Source organism: Tursiops truncatus, chromosome 6, assembly GCF_011762595.2.
Source record: "Tursiops truncatus isolate mTurTru1 chromosome 6, mTurTru1.mat.Y, whole genome shotgun sequence".
Lineage (NCBI taxonomy): Eukaryota > Metazoa > Chordata > Mammalia > Artiodactyla > Delphinidae > Tursiops > Tursiops truncatus.
This window is the reverse complement of record NC_047039.1, coordinates 2967327-2990661: the sequence shown is the minus strand read 5'-3', so window position 1 is coordinate 2990661 and position 23335 is coordinate 2967327. Positions and strand designations below refer to the sequence as shown.

At 39.8% G+C, this 23335-nt stretch overlaps 1 protein-coding gene across 24 annotated transcripts in view; it reads left to right on the top strand.

The window, feature by feature from the left end:
- Nucleotides 1–23335, top strand: part of NEK1 (NIMA related kinase 1) — a 229989-nt gene that overhangs the window by 65445 nt on the left and 141209 nt on the right. For all 24 annotated transcript variants that reach the window (XR_012332332.1, XM_033857519.2, XM_073805719.1 and 21 more), the window contains 4 exons: nt 1427–1481; nt 3589–3789; nt 8292–8352; nt 11338–11489. Coding sequence is in view for 23 of the 24 variants with exons in the window: in XM_033857519.2 (XP_033713410.1) it covers nt 1427–1481; nt 3589–3789; nt 8292–8352; nt 11338–11489 (469 nt within the window). In the remaining variant the exon portion in view is untranslated. The remainder of the gene's footprint in view (nt 1–1426; nt 1482–3588; nt 3790–8291; nt 8353–11337; nt 11490–23335) is intronic.

The following is a 23335-nucleotide window of genomic DNA, read 5'->3' as shown; positions in this document are numbered from 1 at the left end:
CTGAATTCCAGTTACCCTTTATTTTCTCTCATACTCACTAATTTAAAAATGCCAACCAAGAAGCATTGGTCTTAATTTTGAAAGCACCCTTAGAAGCTGAAAGGAAGAAAGTGGTAGCTGGCAATAATGCATGTGTTCATGGGTGCTATCCCCCTGCCCCCCCCCCCCTTTTTTTTTGAGGATAGAGAGGAAGCTGTGTTTCAGACCCGAGCAGAAGGTCTGAGAACGTCATCCGAGGAATGTATTTAAGATCAGTTTAAATTACAATGATCAGTCAAGTCCATGCAGTGTATTATTAGTAGATATTCTAAAAGAAAATAGTATTTTCTTTGAGCTAAAGTAATTTTACATTTTAATGCTGTTTCTGTGTCTTGTGGATAACTCAACTGTGAAAATATTAGTCTTTAAATTTGAAATGGATTTGATCATCCCTTGGAGAATTTTATGTAAAATTGGTTTTGTGGGAAAAATGCTTTAAAAATGTAATGCATGAACATCATCAATTATATTTTGAAATTCATATTTTCCCAAATGTATTTTAAAGTATTTTATTGATAAGATCATTAGTTTAATGTTTTTGTTTATAGCTTTTAGTTTGTAACATGTACAAGTTACTAAAAGCTTAATTACATTTACATTTTTTTCTTAGTTGAATCTTAAAATTAAACAAATTTTGGAGGTTACAGGTTTATATTTGTAGATTTTTGTGAGAGTTTGGGTAAAGATAACTTTAGGATTTCGATAATGGGCTTTATTCTTTTTCAATAAGTTCAACTTCCAGGAGCAGTGGTTTTGTTTTTCTTTTTTTTGACTTCCAAGGACCACTGTAGCTCTAAATTATGGGGTTTTTTCCTTTTAAAAATAGAAGTAGTCTTTTAGTTACAGAACTATCTGTTTAAGATTAAAGAGCGGAAGAGAGTGTGGATAAAGAAGATAGTGTAACTAAGTCTTTAAATTAGGGGAAAATAAATTAATGTATTTACATATGTTAGTTGGCTGTCAGAGATTTGTTTCAGATTTAATTTTAGTAAATTAATATTTTCTTCATTAAAACAGTATTTTGCTTTTATAGTATTTAAGAAATTGTGGTATTTTGCAAATAATTGAACAAAACATTTTGATTTATGCAAAATAAAAAAACTAAATGAAGCATCCATGAAATTTACTGATTTTTGTCCTTTTAAATATTAGATTTCTTTAATGAAACTTTTAAAGTAATTACTTGGGCAACTGTTATTTTTCTAATCTGGGATAGCTGCTTTTGTCATTTGGTTATGGTTGTAATTTTAAGTTTGAAAGGTCATGTTTTATGGAACACATATTTTTGCAAAGCATTTTTATGCTGCTTTTGTCTCCTTTAAGTTAAAAAACCTTTTAAAGTAAATTCTGATATTTAGAGAAGATCTCTTATTTTTCTCTTTTCTAGTGACATTTGGGCTCTGGGGTGTGTCCTTTATGAGATGTGCACGCTTAAACATGCAGTAAGTAGAAGTTTCTGAGATACTTTAAAAATTTTGTCAAAAAGTACGTATAATGTTTCTGATTTTAAAAAATCATATGCCATCTTTCAGATGACCCTCTTGTGCTAGAAATTCTTCTCTGTCGGTTTATAAATTTCTTTTCTGAGGTATAAATTTAAATCAATTTTCCCTTAATATGTATGCATATATTACATATACATATTATATATGTTATTATAATACATATATCATACTTTATTCCAGAAAATTATTTCTAAAGACACATTTGCTGTCTTTTTAATGTTAAACTCACGTATGAATTTGATATTTCAGCTTAACAAACTTTATTAATTTCATTTTAGCAGTTTTTCTCAAAGCATCCAAATTATTTGAGTTTGGAATTGAAATTATCTAAAGAACATATCTCAGCATATTCGTTGAGGGGGGATTTTATCAATTTAAATAATGTTTAATTCGGAGTATTTAAAAATTTCACTGTTGAGATTCTTTTGAGATAACACATAATTCACCAAAAAGGGGGAGTTCTTGTCCAAAATAGGTTGAATTTTAATCACTTTCCTTTTAAAAATCTTTTTAAAATGCTTCCCCCACTGATTAAGCAATAATATATTTTCATTACAGAAAACTTAAGGGAAGAGATTAAAATATAAGTAAGTGAATAAATATCAAAAGCAATTCTTCCAGCCAATAATGATTACTTGTAATATTTTGTTTCCTTCTAGACTTATAGAATAATTTATAAAATGAGTTTTTGGTTTTTTTCCCTCAAGATTTTGGTTATATGGTATAAGCAGTTTTATAGTTTGTTTTTATTGCCTGATATTATTTGGGGAGTATTTTTCTTTGTTGTGATTATTCATAGTTGCATACTCTTCTACTGTATTCCCTTAAGATTTTATTTTTCTGAAGGAAAAAAACAGACTGCCAAAGTGATATGGCCTGGTGGATATTAGATCTGTACTTTAAGGAATTGGTCAGTTTTTCTGTGACACACAGTCATGTAGGTCTAAATCTACACATTTTTAGAAAGTCTTTTCATTTACAATACATTGTTCTGTCACCATTGTTTCTGTATTTTGGAATTGTTTTCCCTTAAGTGGACACATAAAATTAAGTACTTCATTAACCTTTATTTATGAAGAGCTTATCAGTTGAGAGAGAAATAAAACTTCATTGTAATGAAAGAATAGAGTAATAACCTATTTCTGCATTTAGGATTCCTTCTTAGATATATACGTATTTCTAGATGATGGAATTGTACTCAAATCTTAGTAAACAATATCATATTTTAAATGCTAGAATTCCACATTTAACAGAACTCTTTTATACTTGGATATAATCACCAGTGCCTAACTTATAGCATGTTTTGTTTTCTTAACGTGTGCATTAAGAACATATTGATAGTGTACAACTGTTCTATACTATTTTAGCTGAGATGTCAAAAGCTTAATTTTACTTTCAAAATGAAATCATCTTTAGATTTTAAACTGCCCCACCTCTTTTCCTCCCCACTTCAGTTAGAGTTTATATTGTGTTTAATCCTAAAATATATATTCCCATTGATAAGGCTTATATTCCCCTTTGGAATATTTGCCACATCGCTGATCGCATGGCTTTTGGGAGCATCACACACTTAAAAGTAATAATGAGCAGTGTATAAAAGGAACTTAATCAGTACCTTTATTTATTATATTTTTACCAAATAGTTTTAGTTCTGTAGTTAATTTCTTGTTCTAGTTGCTATAGCAGGGGCACAGGAAGGCAGGTGTTAAATGAAGACTACCAGGTTTGCTTGTTTTACCATCTTGATTACTGTTACATTTTTATAAACTCTTTAATTGATACCTATATCCCATCTTTTAGTTTTTTGAATAAGTAAAAGTTAATCTTATAGCGAGTTGTACCATTTTATGAGGACTGATACTCTCTTTCAAATGTGTTTGTAAATAACCAAGTGAACCTTGCTCTAGAGAGCATGTACTGATTAAAACTGGGAAGAGGGTTGCAATTCTGTTCTATATTGATAGGAAAAGTACTGTTTCTCATTGTTGAAACTGACATTTTCGACTTCTGTTTCATATATGTTAATTTATTTTCTGGATTTTAGTTTGAAGCTGGCAATATGAAAAACCTGGTACTGAAGATCATATCTGGATCTTTTCCACCCGTGTCTTTGCATTATTCTTATGATCTCCGCAGTTTGCTCTCTCAACTATTTAAAAGAAATCCTAGGGATAGACCATCAGTCAACTCCATATTGGAGAAAGGTTTTATAGCCAAACGCATTGAAAAGTTTCTCTCCCCTCAGGTATGTTTTTTTATTTTATAATTAAATTGAACAGTAGGGTTATGGTGCTTGGCTGGGACGTGGCCTCCTCTTTGGAGGAGAGCACATCGCAGCTGTGGGGGAATGCTTGCCTTTACATTGGCGTCAGCTTACTTTCTGTTCTCACATAGCTCTTCCCCTTGCTGTCTGCTTTTGAGCTGTGCATCTATAGGAGGGAAAACATACCTTCTGTGTTTCCTCTTAACACTTACTGCTGAACTTCTGAACTTCTCATCACCAAATGTGTGGCAGTTTTTACATACCAAGCAGAATTCATTCCAGCCCTGACCCTGTGTACCTGGAGATCACATCAGATCCCACAGGTTAAGGGCTCCGTCTCTCCCACAAGACCACCCCCACTTCAGAAGCTAGTTTAAGTCACAGGTTGCCACCTGTGCTTCTGAGCGACTTATAAATCAGAGGTTCCCATTACCCCTTCCTCTGGTTTGATTAACATGCTTGCTGGAGCGGCTCACAGAACTCAGAGAAACATTTACTTACGTTCACCAGTTTATTATAAAGCATAGGATAAGGGATACAGATGAACAGCCAGGTGAGGAGGTGCGTATGGCGAGGTCCGGAAGGGTCCCGAGTGTAGGAACTGGGGTCCCTCTTTGAATGTTCACCGACTCAGAGGCTCTCTGAACCCTGTCCTTTTGGTTTTTATGGAGGCTTCATTAGTAGGCATGATCAGTTAAATCATTGGCTCTTGGTGATTGGCTCCAGCCCCTTTCCTCTCCTGGGTAGGGGAGGGGAGCGGCATTGAAAGTTTTAACCCTCTAGTCAGGTGGTTGGTTTCCCTGGCAACCAGCCTCCGCCCTTAGGTGCTTTCCAGATATCATGTCATTAACATAAATTCAGGTGTGTTTGAAAGGGGCTTGTTCTGAACAACAACAGACACTTTTGTACTCTTCCCGCTGAGGGAATAACAGGGATTTGAGGGCTGTGTGCCAAGAACTGAGCGAAGACCCAAGTATACGTTCCCTAACGTCGTCGCCTCAGTACAGTTACTCCTCTGTCTCTTGTGTTCCTCTCGTTTGTTTTTCCAGTTTATTTTATTGTGGTAAAATAGACAACATAAAATTTATCACTGTGACGAGTTTTGAGTACGCAGTTCAGTAGTATTAACTACATTCGTAATGCTGTACAGCAATCACCACATCCGTCTAACTCTTTTCATCTTGGAAAACAGACTCTATACCCATTAACCAGGAACTCCGCTTCCTCTCTCCCCAGCCCTGACACCCGTCTTTCTGTACTCTCTGTCGTCTCTGGTTTCTGACAGTAAGATTATTGAACACTTCTGTGCTTCCCTTTCCTCACCTGTGAACAATGGGATTGTAAATGTACCTACATCATGAGGTGGTTGTGAGAATCAAAAGTGACACTGCATGTGAAGTGCCTGATGTCTCATACTTAATAAGTACTCAGAATACTCAATATATATTAAATATTATCCGTATATCACTTTATTGTGCTAATATAAATATGTTATCTTTATAATTCATATGATTGTAATTGTTTTTTCTCTAACAGAAAATGATTGGAAACCGCTGATGTGTGGGCATTTATATGTATGTGTAATAGATTATTGACTCATGATTCCTCCTCTAGTACTCGCATATAGGTGCATAATAAATATTTGTTGTGTTGAATTTTATTTTGACAGGATTTATCAAAAATCTATATCAAGTCAATTAGTGTAAGTTATTGATATAAATATGATCACCTGAAAGTGGAATTATTTTACGTAGTTTGTGTGGCCTTTGTTGATTTAAATGATCAACAGTGATCATTTATACTCTTGTATAAATCAGATATCTAGCAAAATCATAGTTTCATTACTTTTATATGTTCATGAGATGAGAGGGAAGTGTCGTATATCCTCTGGCTTTTAACAGAACATCCGTATGAACAAACAATCTTTAGAAAACAGAGATGTGGATTTAACTGTTAACATCCAGGAAAACACATTAGTAAGCAAGAAAGCCAATTAAAATTTGGCGGTTAAAGGCCACTTATATAGGACATAGCTACAGTCTCTGAAGTGTGGGTGTCTTACAAGACTCCTTTGTTATAAATAACATTTTCAAGGACAGATTTATGGTGCAGCGTACTATTGTTTTTTGGCAACTACTGGAGAAGAAAGAATGACTGCATTTAATCTCGCTGTTTCTTCCCCCCCGCCCACCCCCCCCCCCCCCCCCCCCCCCCCCCCCCGCATACCAGCAGTTAGGACGTGCAGTCCCAAGGCTGAAGCACTGGAATTCAATTAGCCAGCTACAAAAGAGATATTCAAGCCTGATATACACAAAGCCTGTAACATCTAAAGACAAAAGGGCAGATTATGGCCGTTAACAGAGTGTTTGACACACATGCTTACTAAATACATAGTACCCCGTTGCTGTTTATGCACCACTTAGATTTCACTCTTCACGAAAAACTTTCGTTCTTATGATTTTTCTGCTATATATCACTTGTTCAGTACTTTAACGACAAAGTTTATGATACTTTTTTTAAGGCTTTAACTTTGAAACAATATGAACTTTTACTGTAGCATATGAACTATTATTATCACTATAATATTCTGTACTGTGTTTAAATTTCTAGTCCCTGAATTCTCTCAGTGCCATCAGCCAGGATCTGTGGGGCATAGTTCTCAGTCCAGCACATCCTGGAGATGTCTTCTTGGATGTGGCTTGATAGATCGTGGACAAGCTCTGGTCCATTAGGAATGTAGGTGCCGTCCTGTAGTGCTTTCTGTGAGGCTGAAGATGTTTTGTATCTGCATGTGCAACCTCATAGCCACCAGCTTAAAATGTGGCTAGTGTGGCTGAAGAGCTGAACTTTAAATTTTATTTATTTTAAATTTTAATCCAAATAGCTACATGTTGGTAGTGGCAACTATATTGGACGCCACAACATAGGAATTCCAGAATCTTCTTGGATTCCACATGTCCCATCTCTCAGTTCACATGTGCATTCACACAGGGGAAAAGACAGACTCACACTCAGATTTAGGGCAAGGTGGAGATCATAAAGCATGTCTTCCATGAAAAAGAAAGGAAAAAAAAGCGCACATGTTCAGAAGAGAAAGCACACTCACACAATTGGCTCTCAGTTGCCTGTGAAGCAGGCTTTTCATGCAGTGGTTCTCAAACTTTAGCATACATAAAAATTACCTGGAGGACACTGCTGAATCCCACCTCTATTTCTATTTCAGTAAATCTGAGATGGAGCCTGAGAATTGGCATATTTTATAAGTTCCTGGTGATGCTGATTCACTGTTATTATGAGGCTTTGAGAACTGCTCCTATAGGGATCCCTGATGGGAAAGGCGACCATCTTAGCTTCTGGCTTTTTGCCTGTTGGAGTTTCTGATCCCTTCCACTGTGGGCAATCTTCCCTTCACCACCCCTCTGTTCTCTCGAAGAAAGAGAAAATTCACTTGCCTTTCCCTTCTTTGCCCAGTAAGAAAAAAAGCAGGCCTAAATCAACTTAGCAATTATATTGTTGCTAACATAGTTTTACCTTTAAAGAGGGAAAAAATATAGTGAGTAGGGAGAGAAAGTTACTTGCAGGAAATACTAATGACTTCTGCTTTTCAAAATAAGTAGTGGAGTGTTGTAGTAATAGTAAAAAGAGATAACTTTTAAGTTATGTAAGAATATTCAAATAGGGGAGGGGGAAGGGTAAGCTGTGACAAAGTGAGAGAGTGGCATGGACATATATACACTACCAAACGTAAAATAGATAGCTAGTGGGAAGCAGCCGCATAGCACAGGGAGATCAGCTCAGTGCTTTGTGACCACCTAGACGGGTGGGATAGGGAGGGTGCGAGGGAGGGAGACGCAAGAGGGAAGAGATATGGGAACATATGTATATGTATAACTGATTCACTTTGTTATAAAGCAGAAACTAACACACCATTGTAAAGCAATTATACTCCAATAAAGATGTAAAAAAAAAGAATATTCAAATATTTATCCAGTAATATGTTTACAATTATATATTGATAAGATCGAAAACTCATTGGAGATGCTGAGAATATTCAGAGTAAAGTTGAAATAACCGAGAGGTTAATCCAGGGGAGGGATAATGAAGTGATTCTTCAGCAGTTTTGAAGTAGATGAGGGAGACGGATGCACCTCGATACAGAGGTTATTCCAGATGGAGGGCAGTGTTGTTAAATCGCCGAAACGCAGAACAGGCAAGGCAATGTGCAGGGGCCTGGGGGGTGCGTTTTGTTAATTCGAGAAGAGAGCTTGTCCAGAGAAATAATAAAAAGATATTGGTAAGACTGGGGAGAAGGTAGCGTGAGAGGAATTTGTTGAATGGGTAACTTGGATTTTAGTACAGTTTATTTGGCAGCATAATTGTGACTGAAAAAGGGAAAAAATGTGTTCTGATTAATGGCTAGGTTTTTTTTTAAAGTTGGTAATTTAACATTTTTTCTAACGATTTCCCCCATCTTTCAATTTAAGCTTATTGCAGAAGAATTTTGTCTAAAAACATTTTCCAGGTTTGGAGCACAGCCTATACCAGGTAAATGAAATTTAATATGAATCCTTTCCCCTGTTTGCCATAAACAGTATACTAATTATGCTAGAGGTATTTGTAGATGTGGTAAGTTGGGGTAATCCAGAGGAAATGTATCTTTAAATGTTTTATGTTATATGGCAATATACAACACTTTCTGATGAATTCATAACAAAATTTCCCTTATTATCTGCCTTATTTAAATGAATTCTATTTTGAAATCTGTCATATTCAAATGTTCAGCTCATATTCTGAGAACATTGTTACAAAATGTTATTAAATGCCCTAGTTAACTGCAAATCTTTATGTAAAATAATTTTCTTTGAGAAATACTTAATATTTATGTAAAATAATTTTCTTTGAGAAATATTTAGTATTCTAGAATACTTTAAATGTAAATCAGTGTGAAGTCAGGCACCTTAGTAAGGATAGATTTTCTTTTAAATATGGCCAGCAGCGGTGGAATATTTGTAGGGCTGTGAGTGTGGTTCTATATTATGTTTATGTATGTAAGTGTATCTCTGTGAGAGGGAAATTACATTTTTTCTGCATGGAATGATTTCAGAATGGGTTTCTAAAATCAGTGGAAGTCATTTAAGATTTGAAGATTGTGTTGTTTTTCAAACATAATGCTTTGCATGTTCTACTCCATTTTGAGTATGAACACATTAATAAAAATAAATCCTGTATCATAAAAGCGAGTCCATATCAGCTGGATGTGGTGTGACTGTGTTCTCAGGGAGGCCAGCTGGGTTTAGCTCTTCTTAAACACCCTGGGGCTCATCCTCTGCGCCGGCCGAGAGGGCAGTCCTGGGAGATCAGATCCACTTGGAACCAAGTTCATGAGACAGACCCAGGGCAGGGTCAGTGTGTCCCTCCTGGCGAGGAGTCACACCTTCTTCAAAAGCCTCCTTGTCACACAGGCAGGAAGGAATCCCTGTGTCAGCACTTTCTTCCCAGTGGGCGAGCCTCCTGGGAAGCACAGCACAGGAGCTCTGCTCTACTCTGGTGTGAGGAGCTGGATGGAGGAGATGTGTAATGGCGAGGCACTACCTTGTGGGTCCCCTCCCCGTGGGCAGGAAGCTTCCTCCCACTGGGAGCCTCGCCTCTGAGATGAGACCCCTCGGCAGCCAGACGAGTAATCCTCCCTCTTCTCTGGGGAGTGTTTGTGCTTTACTGCCTCTTGCCCCTTTTCTGGTACACACAGTATTTCTTTTTTTTTTTTTACATAGTATTTCTTTGGTTATGTTAATGTAAGTAGCCAGGTTGCAGCGGTGTGACTTTGTATATCTGTCTTCTGATTGGAACTTACAGTTGAATTTTCAAAGGGGAAATTTTTTTTCTCACATTTCCTAGTTCCTGTTCTGATACAGTTGGAGTATGTGTTTGGAAAAACTTACTGTACCACATTGTATCTCACACATTAGTTGTGAATCTCTAAACTGCCAATCAAATGGCTTATATTATTTTTATTTTTGTAAGAGTTTACTAAATTATATGAACAGTATGTGTTCATTATAAAAATTAAAAAGAAGAAAATAGAAATTACCCTAATGTTAACACAGACTTATATTTGGTGTATTTTTTTCTGTGATAGGAGATGCATAATGATTGAAAATTGGGGTTGTGTTATATAAACAAAGGTTCGTTTCTTTTAATTCACAGTATTATATGTTGATCATTTTCTCATACAATTAAATATTCTTTGAAGAACAGAGTTTAATGGTAGTATTTCCTCATGAACTCCCAGGTAATTTTTTTCTCCATTACCCTCTTAAAGAAGAAGCGTGCTTGTTGGCAGAGGTTGATCACGTGGCTCTAGGACATGGTACACCCCTGGGGTGGAGGGCAGGCTGAGTGAGGAGTGGGGCAGAGTAGGGGGAGGGGGTCATGGAGGAAGGGGCTCCAGGAAGGCTTCGAGCAGAGGAGACTCTTTAACCTCCTTTAGTATCTTTGATGGCCATGTGGTGTAGACTTTCTTTTTCATTACTTTAGTCTATTTTTCTTGAATTTATCATTGTTCTAAGACTGAATCTTGTCTGAGCTTCAATAAAAGTTTAATACGTAATGCTGCAGGGTTTATCCTTGTGTATAAATTTTTGTGTTTCTCTGATTATTTCTTTAAAATCACTTCATAAACGTTGTTCTTTTTTTTTTTTTCTTTTGGCCACACTGCGCGGCTTGTGGGATCTTAGTTCCCCAGCCAAGGATTAAACCCGCGCCCTTGGCAGTGAAAGCGTGGAATCCTAACCACTGGACCACCAGGGGATTCCCATAAACATTGTTCTTGATATAGATTGCTCTGTGGAAAGTTTGACCAGTTTGTATTCCTACCAGCAGTGCATAAACATACTCATTTCATGGGACCCTTAGCTGTAGAGATTCTTTTAAGTACCTGTTCTTCAATGGGTCTGTAGGTATAGGCATTACGTAGACTAGATATGAAGCAAATATTAAAGTGCTCATAGTGATGGAATTAATGTTTAACAGTTGCTCTTGAGGTTTTTTTTTTTTTTTTTTTTTTTTTTTTGCTCTTGAGGTTTATATTCTGATTTCAAAAGTAATTTCTAAGACACGGAATGTTCTTTTTAAAGTTTATTTTTAACAGCTGTAATGAGATATAATCCACATACCATTCAATTCGCCCATTTAAAGTCAACAGGTCAGTGTTTTTTTGTATATTCACAGATACGTGCAGTCATCATCCACAGTCAGTTTTAGGGACGTGCTTGTTCTGTGTGAGAAATTTCAACATGTGAGAAATTTCAAAAAGTTAGCTTCTTGCTTCTTTCAAAGAGTGGCTTTAGTGTGGAATAGCCCTAATGGAGGCATTGCCGTGTGGTAAGGAGGGAGTGAGACGTTTAATGAAAAGTCTCAGATTCAATGATCTCAGTGACTGTGAACATGAACAAGGCCATCTTGAAGAATTTTGAAATTAGGGTTTCCTATTAAGAACTCTGAAAATAATTTTTTCTATTTTTTTTCATGTAGCTAAAAGACCAGGTTCAGGACAAAGCTTGGCTTCTGTTGTGTCTGCTCAGAAAATTACAAAGCCTGCTGCTAAATATGGAGTCCCTTTAACGTATAAGAAATATGGAGATAAAAAATTACATGAAAAGAAACCACTCCAAAAACATAAACAGGTATGATGATCATGCTACAAACTGTGTATTAATAACATGCTCAGTTTGACCTTATTTTATTGTAGCTCAATTCAGTTAATCTTGATTTTCATAGGATTGTTTTTATTAAGTTACTAAAGAACATTGTTCTCTGCTTCACCAGTCTTCTAAAACTTGGGAGACTTACAGAAGTCATAAAGAAACATTAGTTAAGTAAAGTAGCTAGTGCAGTAAAAAGAAAGTAACATTATAAATGAAATCATTTTTGAATAACCTAAGCAGAGCCATTTGTCTTTGTGCCTAAACTAAGTAAATACCTGTGATAAACATCATAAAAATCTGGGGAAATTTTGAATTTAAGAATTCACGATGAGATAAATAAAATCATAGAGCTGGAGGAATATGATCATATAGTCTGTCATATTTCAGATGAAAATTAAGGCCTGTAGCATTTAGGGGTTGTGTCTAAGGACACAGAGTATTAGTTGCAGGAATCTGATACTTTTCTTCACGTCACTAGCTGTGTTCTCTGGTATATGGAACCTGTTGGTTTGCACTGCGTATGCACATGCATACATACACGTACACACACATGTAGTTACAAAGGTGTGTGTAATGCTGTAAGACAGACCTCCTAGTAGGGGTGGTCCGTCTCTTTGGGTAGAAGCTATGATAAAGTAGTTCAGCATGATCCCTGTAAAGCAGCCTTCAAATAAGTTGTGTAGGTCAGCATCCAGTCAGGAGACAGAACACATAATAATTTGATAGGGGCAAGTTTGGTGTAAGTAATTACAATCTGTTTTTAGGTAATTGACTTCTGAGGGCTAAAGAGAGCTCTAAAGAATACAGGCCTAGCAGACAGACGCTGAAAGCAGGCACTGCTCCTGGTGCAGAGGCAGGGCCCATAGGAGAGACAGAGGCCAGAGTATCACCCCGCCTGCCCTTAGAGCCGAGACTCAGAGCCTGCTGGGTGTGGATGGAGGTGACCCCTGGGTAGTGGAGTTCGCTGAGGTGCCAGGGCCGAGGCTGGCAGATGCGAGACTCTCCATTGTGGAGCTGATCAGACTCCTGGAACCTTCATAGGGTGAACCGTGCTGAGAGGCCCATGGAGGAGCCTGCTGGGCACTGCTGGGCCCTTTGGGCTGGGCTGCCCGGCTGGGGCACCGGGTGCGGCGGGCAGCTGGCCTCGAGGCTGCCGCTGAAACTCGCAGAGAGGCTGCTGGGGGTACTCTGCCTGCAGGGGTGGTGTCACCGCCTGTCCTGCACCCACAGGGACAAGAGGAAGAGAAGCCCTTTCCTTGTGCAGCGTCCCTCTCTCCAACATGGTCTGCGGACAAAGCTTACATCCTGATGCAAGCCTGAGGTTTGCCCTGTCCAGCTCCAGGGTCACGAGCAGGACGGTGAAGGGTGAACTGCGAGCTGAGGGGCATTGTGACAGCTGGCACACCACGTTTGTGTTTCTGTTTTTTGGTACCATGTTTATTCAGGCCTAAGTGGAGCAATTCCATCATAGCCTTTAGCCCTCTTTTCTTTAGTCACCACAAGACACCCAGCGCCCCCGCGTGCCCTCATTCCGTAGCCTCTCAGCTCCCTAAGGCTCTGGCCCTCCCCCGATCCCACCCCCGAACCCTTCCACAGAGCCTTGGAGAGCACATCATCAGCAAAATCCCCTGTGTTCTAACCTTGTCAAGAGTGTCTTCACCTCTTTTGCTCTAAAACCTGGCTTGCCCTGAACACACTGTCATGCGTCTCTCTTGGGGACCGTTTTCCCTCTGGTCCCTCAGTCCTGCTGGGCCTAGAGGTGGGACGATGGAGGCGTGGTCCTCGCTTGTCATTGCCAGACTCTCCCCTGCTCCCTAAGCCACTCCGCCAGGCTTTGTGTCAGCTGCTGCGCCTCCGTGAGGGTCATCCTAGACACTTCCCTGCACTGTCATGATTCTTGTTGACTTCAGTATCTGAGAAGATGACCCTTGCAGTAGTGCACGGCCTTGTTTTCCTGATGGTTCTCTTTCATCGGTGATCGTGTCTCCTGCCTCACCTTGGAACTCTCCCTTGTAGTCATGCCATCACATTTGTCATCAATAATAGCATCTATTTCGTAGTCTCAGTTACAAGTACCCCACTCTCTGACCACTTCCTGTGTTTTCAGCTCATTCCCTGAGGACTGTGCCACCAAAACTTCTTTGTTCTGTTGGATCCGTGGATCTTAGCTAGTTTTTTCATTGTCCATCCCTTCTTCATTTTTATTTTCTTTCTCCGGCTTTAATTTCATGTTCTCTCGTTGTAATAGTTTCCAGAACCTCGACTGTCTTGCCCCAGTGGAATGCGGTGGGGAAAACAGGCAGCTGTTCTAACTGGTCTCGCTTTAAATTTAAACCCCCAGCATCAGGCAGGCACTGCCGCCACCACGCTGTTATGTTTCCACAGTCCAGTTCCCTTCCCACTTTGCAGGATGGTTATCTCCTGCTTTCTCCTTGCTCTTCACCTCAGGGTATGGCCTTGCTTCCTATTTCACTGAGAAAGCAGAAGCAAGTGGAAGGAAATTGCCCACACTCAGCAGCCCTCTTGCCAATCAGTCCTACGTGTTTGTAAATATCCTGCCTTTCTTCCTGTTACTTTGCTGATCTATTTGTGTTTTGATCCAGAGGCGACCCAGCTGTTTGTGGACCATCTGTTGTTAGTATTTCTGCGTACTATAGGACTTCACCCTCTCTTCGGTATCATATTTTTCCTCTCTTCCGAATCACTCCTGTTAGCAAACAGACATGTTATATCTTCAGTCTTCTTAACAAAATCCTCCCTCCCATGTCTCCCTGGATCCAGCCCTTTCCCTGCATCTGTGCTCCTTTAATGGCACAACTTCCCCCAGCCTTGTCTGTACGTCTTCGCTTCCTTGCTTCCCCTTTCCTCTTGCTTTGTCACCGCTGTTAGGACGCGACTCCTGGCGAGGACCGCAGGGAGCCCAGTTGGGTATGTCCAGGGGTCAGGTGTCTTGTTCCTCTGCCTCAGTTTTGGACTCACTGATTACCTGCTCTTCCTTTAACGTTCTCTTCACGTGAGTCCAGATACCACACTCTGCTGACTGTCCTCCTCCCTGCCTGCCTGCTCCTCTTGCCGTGGCGCAAGCTCCTGCTGTCGCTGACCCCTGACGCTCCAGTGCTTCAGGACGCCAGCCGGGGACACCTCCTCCCCGGACCATCCTCGCGCTCTGACAGCACCTGTAAACCGACACATCTGCATCTCGAGCCTGGACTCCTTTCCTGAACTCCAGAGCTGTGCTGTCCTCGCATTTCTAACCGGGTGTCTGATGGGCATCCCAGCGTGAGGCTGTGTAAGTCTGAACGCCAGGTCCCGTGCCGTCCCCAGGCTCATCGTTCTTGTCTTGCCTCACGCTCCTGAAGTCCGCTGACGCCCCGTCACCGTCACATCCTGTCCACCGCCTGCAGAACCTGTCCTGTTCGCAGTCTGACTGCTGCTCGCCACTCTGTCAAACACTGGTCCAGGCCACCTCGCCCTCCCCGGCCTGACCTCACTGCTCGCAGACCGGCGTCCTGCGTCTGTCCGCACACGGCAGCCTCAGTGCTGCTCCGGTGGTGAAGGGTAATTGTCGCCCTTTCCTGCTCAAGAGGTGCCAGCAGCCTTTCCTCCCGCTCCGAGAAGGTGCCCTTGTTACCTCCGCGAGTCTCATCTCTGCTCCCTCCTTGCTAGTCTCCATCCAGCAGCGCTCATGAAACCTTGCTGTCCTCGGACATGCCGAGCACTTATCTGCGGAAGAGCACTTGCACTTGCTCCTCTCTTCTCCTGGAGGACTCTCTCTCTCTTGCATGGTTTTCCTCCTTCCTTCCTTCCTGGCTGTGCTCGCAACTCTATGGATAGAACTGCCATCCAGCCTTCTGGCCCACCCCCGCAGCTCCGTCTGCTTTTTCCTCCGCTGTTTTTCCTGCATGTGCTTGTTTCCAGCCTCCTCCGTGGAGGTGTGAAACTGTGAGAGCAGGGGTGATGTTGTTCACTGGTGCCTGAACCAGTGGGGCCCCCAGTAAACACTGACTGGATAAGTGAGTGATGAGTGGATTAGAGAGCACTAACAGAGTTTCAAGTCACTCAAGTGTTAATTCTTTAAAAGAATGAATAACACCCAAAAGTTGTTAGTAAAACTGTGCAAAGGCCATTTTGTTACCGTTGTTAGCACATTGATAACTATTAGAAAAACAGAACCAAGAGAGAAAAAATGATAATGACCAACTCCTGAGCACACTGGGATGTGTCTGTACTCCATAAGGTCACAGGAGGAAAAAAATAGACTCAATAGCTATTTTCTTCAGTTAGGAAGACGAGTAGTCTGCTAAGATTATTATCGATAGCTGTACTGAAGAGACTAAAAATTAATACGATCCCTTTAACTTTCTCTTGTAACCCAAATACATACATGGGTGGACTTGTAGAAGGTCATTTGCCTTAATCTCTGGGCCAAGTGTTCACCTGACCAAGTGGAGAGATCAGAGCGCTTGGTGAGGCTGGGCTGAAGATGTAGCAGGTGGTCCTCACCCTTGGGCGGGATCGTAGCCAAGTGTTTATTCTTTCACATGGCTGGTCGAATCAAACAGTATGTTGCTGTTCTTAATGTTTCCCTCATTTTCAGTTAGCATTTATTCAGTATGCAAGAACAGCATGCTGTGGTATTTTCAGATTCCAGTTAATAATATCCTGAATAGCAGATACCATCCCATCAAATAGTTAGTGACGGGTACATGATTCAGGTGATAGTTATAAGAGTTTTGGAGTTCAGGCAAGGTTGTTGCCCTTAAAGTTTTTAGGCATTTGGCATGATTTTCTAGACCAGACCAATGAGAACTAAGTAATAATTAGCACATGAAATAATCATGCAGCTTATTTAAACAACGTTTCACGACATTTCTTTGCACGACAGTGTGAATGTACTTAATGCCACAGAATTGTACACTAAAAAATGGTTAAAATGGTAAATTTTTTTTAGTTGAAGTATAGTTGATCTATCATATTGTGTTAGTTTCAGGTGTACAGCATTCTAGTGATTCAGTTTATTGTTGGGGGCAGATTATATTCCATTATAGGTTATTACAAGATATTGGGTATTAATTTCCTATGCTATACAGTAAATCCATGGTGCTTATCTGTTTTATGTATAGTAGTTTTTATTTGTTAATCCCGTACTCCTAATTTGTCCCTCTCCCTTTTGGTAACCATGAGTTTGTTTTCTGTGTCTGTGAGTCTATTTCTGTTTTACATATACATTCATTTGTATTATATTTTAGATTCCACATATAAGTGATATTGTATAGTATTTGTCTTTGTCTGACTTATTTCACTTAGCATAATAATCTCTAGGTCCATCCATGTTGCTGCAAATGGCAACTTTCATTCTTTTTTATGGCTGAGTAGTATTCCATGGTATATATGTACCACATCTTCTTAAGCCAGTCGTCTGTTGATGGGCCCTTGGGTTGTTTCCATGTCTTGGCTATTGTGAATACTGCTGCAGTGAACATTGGGGTGCATGTTTCTTTTCAAATTAGATTTTTTGGTTTTTCTGGATATATACCCAGGAGTGGGGTTGCTGGATCATATGGTAGCTTTATTTTTAGTTTTTTAAGGAACTTCCATACTGTTTTCTAAAATGGTAAATTTTATATGTGTTTTACCATGATGAAAACAAATTAGAAAAAATTTCAGGTAAATAAAAACTAAAAAATAAAAGAAACGACAGATGCGTGAAGTTTTTCAAACCTAACAATGAAGGGCTTCCCTGGTGGCGCAGTGGTTGAGAGTCCACCTGCCGATGCAGGGGACGCGGGTTCGTACCGCGGTCCGGGAGGATCCCACATGCCGCGGAGTGGCTGGGCCCGTGAGCCATGGCCGCTGGGCCTGCGCGTCCGGAGCCTGTGCTCCGCAGCGGGAGAGGCCACAGCGGTGAGAGGCCTGCGTACTGCAAAAAAACCCTAACAATGAAAAGAATTAAAGGAAAGAAACTAAATGTCTAAATTATTTTAAATGTGATTTTTTAAAATAAGTTGCTTTTTTTGGTTTTTATATGACTCATATTTTTTATTTATTTTTATTATTATTATTTTTTGCGGTACGCAGGCCTCTCACCGTTGTGGCCTCTCCCGTTGTGGAGCACAGGCTCTGGATGCGCAGGCTCAGAGGCCATGGCTCACAGGCCCAGCCGCTCCGCGGCATGTGGGATCTTCCCGGACCAGGGCACGAACCCGTGTCCCCTGCATCGACAGGCGGACTCTCAATCACTGCGCCACCAGGGAAGCCCTCATATATTTTTTTAAAAGACTTATTTTGTCCCCAGAAAATCTAAAGCATCTTTTAGATTCAAATTCATAATGACTCTTAGAATTTTAAATTTAACTTTCTATCAAGCTTGAAAAGGAGAAGTTTATAAGGAAAACCATAACCCCTTAGATAGTGCCTGTCTCTTTTTTAAAAATAATTTTTGGCTGCACTGGGTCTTAGTTGCTCTGCGGGCTTTCTCTAGTTGCGGTGAGCGGGGGCTACTCTTCGTTGTGGTGCGTGGGCTTTTCACTGCAGTGGCTTCTCTTGTTGCAGAGCACGGGCTCTAGGCGCACAGGCTTCAGTAGTTGTGGTGCACGGGCTCAGTAGTTGTGGCTCACAGGCTCTAGAGCGCAGGCCCAGTAGTTGTGGTACATGGGCTCAGAAGTTGTGGCTTGTGGGCTGTAGAGAGCAGGCTCAGTAGTTGTGGCTCACGGGCTTAGTTGCTCCGCAGCATGTGGGATCTGCCCAGACCAGGGATTGAACCCGTATCCCCTGCATTGGCAGGCAGATTCTTAACCAGTGCACCACCAGGGAAGTCCTGTCTGGCTCTTTTTAACTGCAGAAAATTAAGCTAATACACATTAAGTTTTTATTACTCAGCATATCTTAAAAATATCTGCATGTCATAAAAACTTTCTTTGCTCCAGTTCCTATTAATAATCATAGCTGTTTTCTAAAAGGCTTCAGTTAAAACAGAGGAGTGGTTATGAAGCCACCAGAGGGAGCTCCGTGAGTATGTTTCAGTATTTTGGGTCTGACTTGAGCAAAGAAACAAAACAACACTTTTCATTTAATATGGATGTTTTATGTAACCATATTTTTCTCTTCTGTGTAGAAATAGTGTTCTGAAAAATACTTGTGTGATGTCAGAGGAACAGCTTGGCATTTTTATTTCACAAATATTTGTATATCTTATATGTGAGGCTGCAATCTGGAGGACCAAAACATGAATATAACTCTTGCTTTCATGTGACTTACCCAAGGGTACGTAGGTGTCTTAGTTAAACATTCTCTTGTTGCGCACAGTTGTGTAATCTGGTGTAAAGCTGGTCATGTATCGTGAGATGCTGTATCACTCATGTTAATACTTTTAAGTTGTTGGGTGTCGTGGTTCACAAATGTGGAGACCAGTGCTAGACCTGCTACGTAAGGGTTCACCTGTGGAACTTGTTAAAATGTAGAACACAGGGCTCTGTGTCCAGAAATTATAATTCAGCAACTCTTAGGGATATATGTTTTTTGAAAATAGCTTTATCAAGATATAACTCACATACTGTACAACTCATCCATTTGAAGTTTGGAATTAAATGGTTTCCAATGAATTTGCAAGAGTTGTGCAACCATCCCCACAATCGACTTTAGAACATTTTCCTTGCCTCCCCACAACATCCTTTTCTCATTAGCATTCCCTCCGCATTCTTCCCCAACCCTTAGCCCTGGGCAACTGCTAATCTACTTTTGTCTCTGTGTAGGTTTGCTTGTTCTGGACATTTCATGTAACTGGAGTCATACAATACCAGGTCTTTTGTGACTGGCTTCTTTTGCTTAGTATAGTGTTTTCAAGGTTGTAGCATGTATCCATGTTGTAGCATGTATCAGTACTTCATTGCTGTTTATTGCCAAGTAATACTCCTTTGTATGGAAGGAATATGTATTTTTACAAAGCTCCTGGGTAGCATTCCCCACTAGTTTAAATTCTATATATATATAAAGCATACTTTGAAATGTTAACTTTGTGATTGTAATGCCATAAAAAAACATTATATACAGCTGTTTTTTCCTTGTACTTCAGTAATAGTGCCCCCAGAACACTCTCGACTATTTTAAAAGAGGGGGTTGCTATCTATTAGTGGTAGCAAAACCATCTAGTGGGTGAAGAACATGGACTTTTTTTTTTAAGTAATAGAATGGAAAGTAACAGACTCAGCTACACATAGTAAAAGTATTTTATGGAACTTGGGGTGTGTGTGTGTGTGTGTGTGTGTGTGTGTGTGTATGTGTATGTGTATCTTAATTGGGCCTGGATGTGAAATATATTTCTTTTTTTTTTTTTTTTTTTGCGGTACGCGGGCCTCTCACTGTTGTGGCCTCTCCTGTTGCGGAGCACAGGCTCCGGACGCGCAGGCTCAGCGGCCATGGCTCACGGGCCCAGCCGCTCCGCGGCACGTGGGATCTTCCCGGACCGGGGCACGAACCCGTGTCCCCTGCATCGGCAGGCGGACTCTCAACCACTGCGCCACCAGGGAAGCCCTGAAATATATTTCTTACAGTGGGTTGCTTTTACAAAAAGTTTGAAAGCTACTGTTCTTCAAATATTTCAGTATTATTGTCATCTCATTAACCCTAGTGTCTTTCCTGGGGCGAGGTGGTGAGATACATGGTTCAGCTTAAGTGAAGGTTGAATTGAAATAACCAGCCACCATTAGGTTAGGAGTTAGGATCTAATAATACAGTGAGGAGGAGATGGGACGGTTCCGGGAACCTACTGCTTGGGTCATTTTGTCAGGGAGTAAACTTGCCATTTAGTTAGTCATGGTGTGAGGTTTTGTTTTTTTTGGGGGGGGGGGCTGCACCGCGCGGCTTGCGAGGTGTTAGTTCCCCGACCAGGGATCAATCCCACGCCCCCTGCAGTGGAAGTGCCGAGTCTTAACCACTGGACTGCCAGGGAAGTCCCTGGTATGAGACTTAATACCACTTATCACATTGATGATGTAGCTTTGAGTTTAAAACATACTGTGTCAATAAAATGGATTTCGTTTATAATGGTCATTTAATTAAAATGCCAAAACACAGTATAAGAGAATCATTATTCTCATTTTAACAGTTTATCAACCCATTTGATGATGTTACATATTGTACATATTATCATTTTATTGTGCTCCGATTAAATAATGTATTCATTAAAATAAGTTAGTTGCATTTCCTAAGGAAGAAATTATGTTTAAATTATGTCTCATGTTGCTTTCTAAAGTAAGCAGAAACTTTAAATATCTTTTTGAATTTTTTTTTTTTAGTGAAAGGAAACTCTTGGTGCCTTTCTAGTTCTTTTTTATGTGTTGTGAGCTATATAATATCTTAACAGTAATATATTTCTGGAATTAATTATATTAATTTCATATTGATTGTGGGTCATATTTATGTTGTAATATTCTGAATTCACATTTAGAATTTTAGTGCTTATCCATTATGGTCATTTTACAAAATTTAGGAAGTAGAAGCAATAAGTGGTATATGAGAGTAATTTCATAACATTGACTTTTGCCAAAATACAGCTGCTATTGAAATGGAATTGTTAGTGGAGACACTTTAATGATATAATCAAATGCTGAATTATTTTACTAATAATGTAAATGACCACTGAAATAATTTTTTTAAAGTAGCATTTGCTTTCCTTTGAGTTGAAGCCCAACATTGGTAAATAATTTTGTACAGTGTGTCTTTTTATATTCATTTTTTCCTAAGGTAGCTGAAAAATTTAAAATTGGTTCATGATAAATGACTAGAGTTTCCTGTAAATACTTTTAATCTTTTTTGGTACATAGAATTGTATTTTGAACAGTTTGAAACACTGATCATACAGTAGGCTTAACATTGCTCACAAAATTGAGTAGCTAGCCCAAGATAAAAAAAGAAAGAAATCGATGGGTCAATTATACTTATGAGCACACATGCAGAAATCCTAAAAGAAGTTTTTCAAAAACTCAAACCATTTATCAAAAGAATGATTTAAGAATTATTAAATAGGATACATTTTGGGATGCAAGGATGGTTCAACAGTAGGAAACTGGTTAATTTCACTTCATTAGTAAGTTGAGAAAATCATACATAAATGATCTCAGTAGATACTGAAAGTTAAGTAGAATTTAACAGTTTAAACAAAAAAAAACTTCTTTGGTTGTATACATTAAACATGTACAACTTTTTGTATGTCCATCGTACCTCAATAAAATGGTTTTTAAAAATGATACAGTGGCCTCCCTGGTGGCGCAGTGGTTAAGAATCCACCTCTCAATGCAGGGGACACAGGTTCCAGCCCTGGTCCAGGAAGATCCCACATGCTGCGGAGCAGCTAAACCCATGCACCACAACTACTGAGCCCACATGCCACAATTACTGAAGCCCGTGTGCCTAGAGCCCGTGCTTCACAAGAGGAGAAGCCACCTCAAGGAGAAGCCTGCGCACCGCAACAAGGAGTAGCTCCCGCTCGCCGCAACTAAAGAAAGCCCGCGCGCAGCAACGAAGACCCAATGCAGCCAAAAATAAATAAATAAATAAATTTAAAAAATCCAAATTTCTTTCATTCAAGAAATAGAGGGGAAAGTTCTTAACATGACACAGTTATATATACTAGAAACCCATGTCAGGCATTATACATAATACGGAAAAATTGGAAGCATTTACATTAAAGTTAGGAGCAAAAACAAGGATGTTTGCAATGATTGCTATTATTTAATGTTATTCCAGAAGCCTAGCTAATGTAATTAAAAAGAGAAAGAAATAAACATAAATACCGGGAGAGAAGAGGAAACAGACATTTACACATGATATGATTCCCTATGTAGAAAATCCTAGTGAAGCAGCAGAACATTACTAATGAATTCAGTAAAGTGGCCTGATAGAAGTTCAGCATGCAGAAATGAATAATCAGAAAAGGAAATGGAGAGACATAGTGACAGACTCCCTCAAATACTTTATTTTATTTTTTATTTATTTTTATACAGCAGGTTCTTATTAGTTATCTGTTTTATACATATTAGTGTATATATGTCAATCCCAGTCTCCCAATTCTCAAATACTTTAGACCTGCTGAGAAAAGTGCGAGATAACTATGCAAGAAAGGAATCAACATCAATGGAGTATTACTTAATGAAGAAAACAAATGCAGATACAGATAATAACATGGACAATTCTGAAAACAATGTTGAGCAACAGAAGTGAGATACAAAGGAATATATATTGTGTAATTCCATTAATATACAACTCAGAACACAGAAAATTAACTGTATTGCTTAGGAAGGCATACATAATTGGCAAAGCCATAAAGACAAGCAAGATAGTGATTAGTAAAGTCAGGATGGTGGCTACCTCTCTGGTGGAGGGCTTCTGCTTGTTGGCAGTATTCTGTGCCTTGACTTGGGTGGTAGTTACTGGCTATTTCCTTTATTTTTGCTAACCTCTGTGTGTGTCCTTTATCTACTTTTTTATAGGTGACTTTATTTTTATTTATTAAAAAAATTTATTTATTTATTTTTGGCTGCATTGGGTCTTCATTGCTGTGTGTGGGCTTTAATTGCTGCACGTGGGCTTTCTCTAATCACTGCGAGCAGGGGTACTCTTTGTTGCGGTGTGCAGGCTTCTCATTGCGGTGGCTTCTCTTGTTGCGGAGCACAGGCTCTAGGCGCGTCAGCTTCAGTAGTTGTAGCACGCGGGCTCAGTAGTTGTGGCTCGCCAGCTCTAGAGCACAGGCTCAGTAGTTGTGGTGCACAGACTTAGTTGCTCCGCGGCATGTGGGACCTTCCTGGACCAGGGATCGAACCCACGTCCCC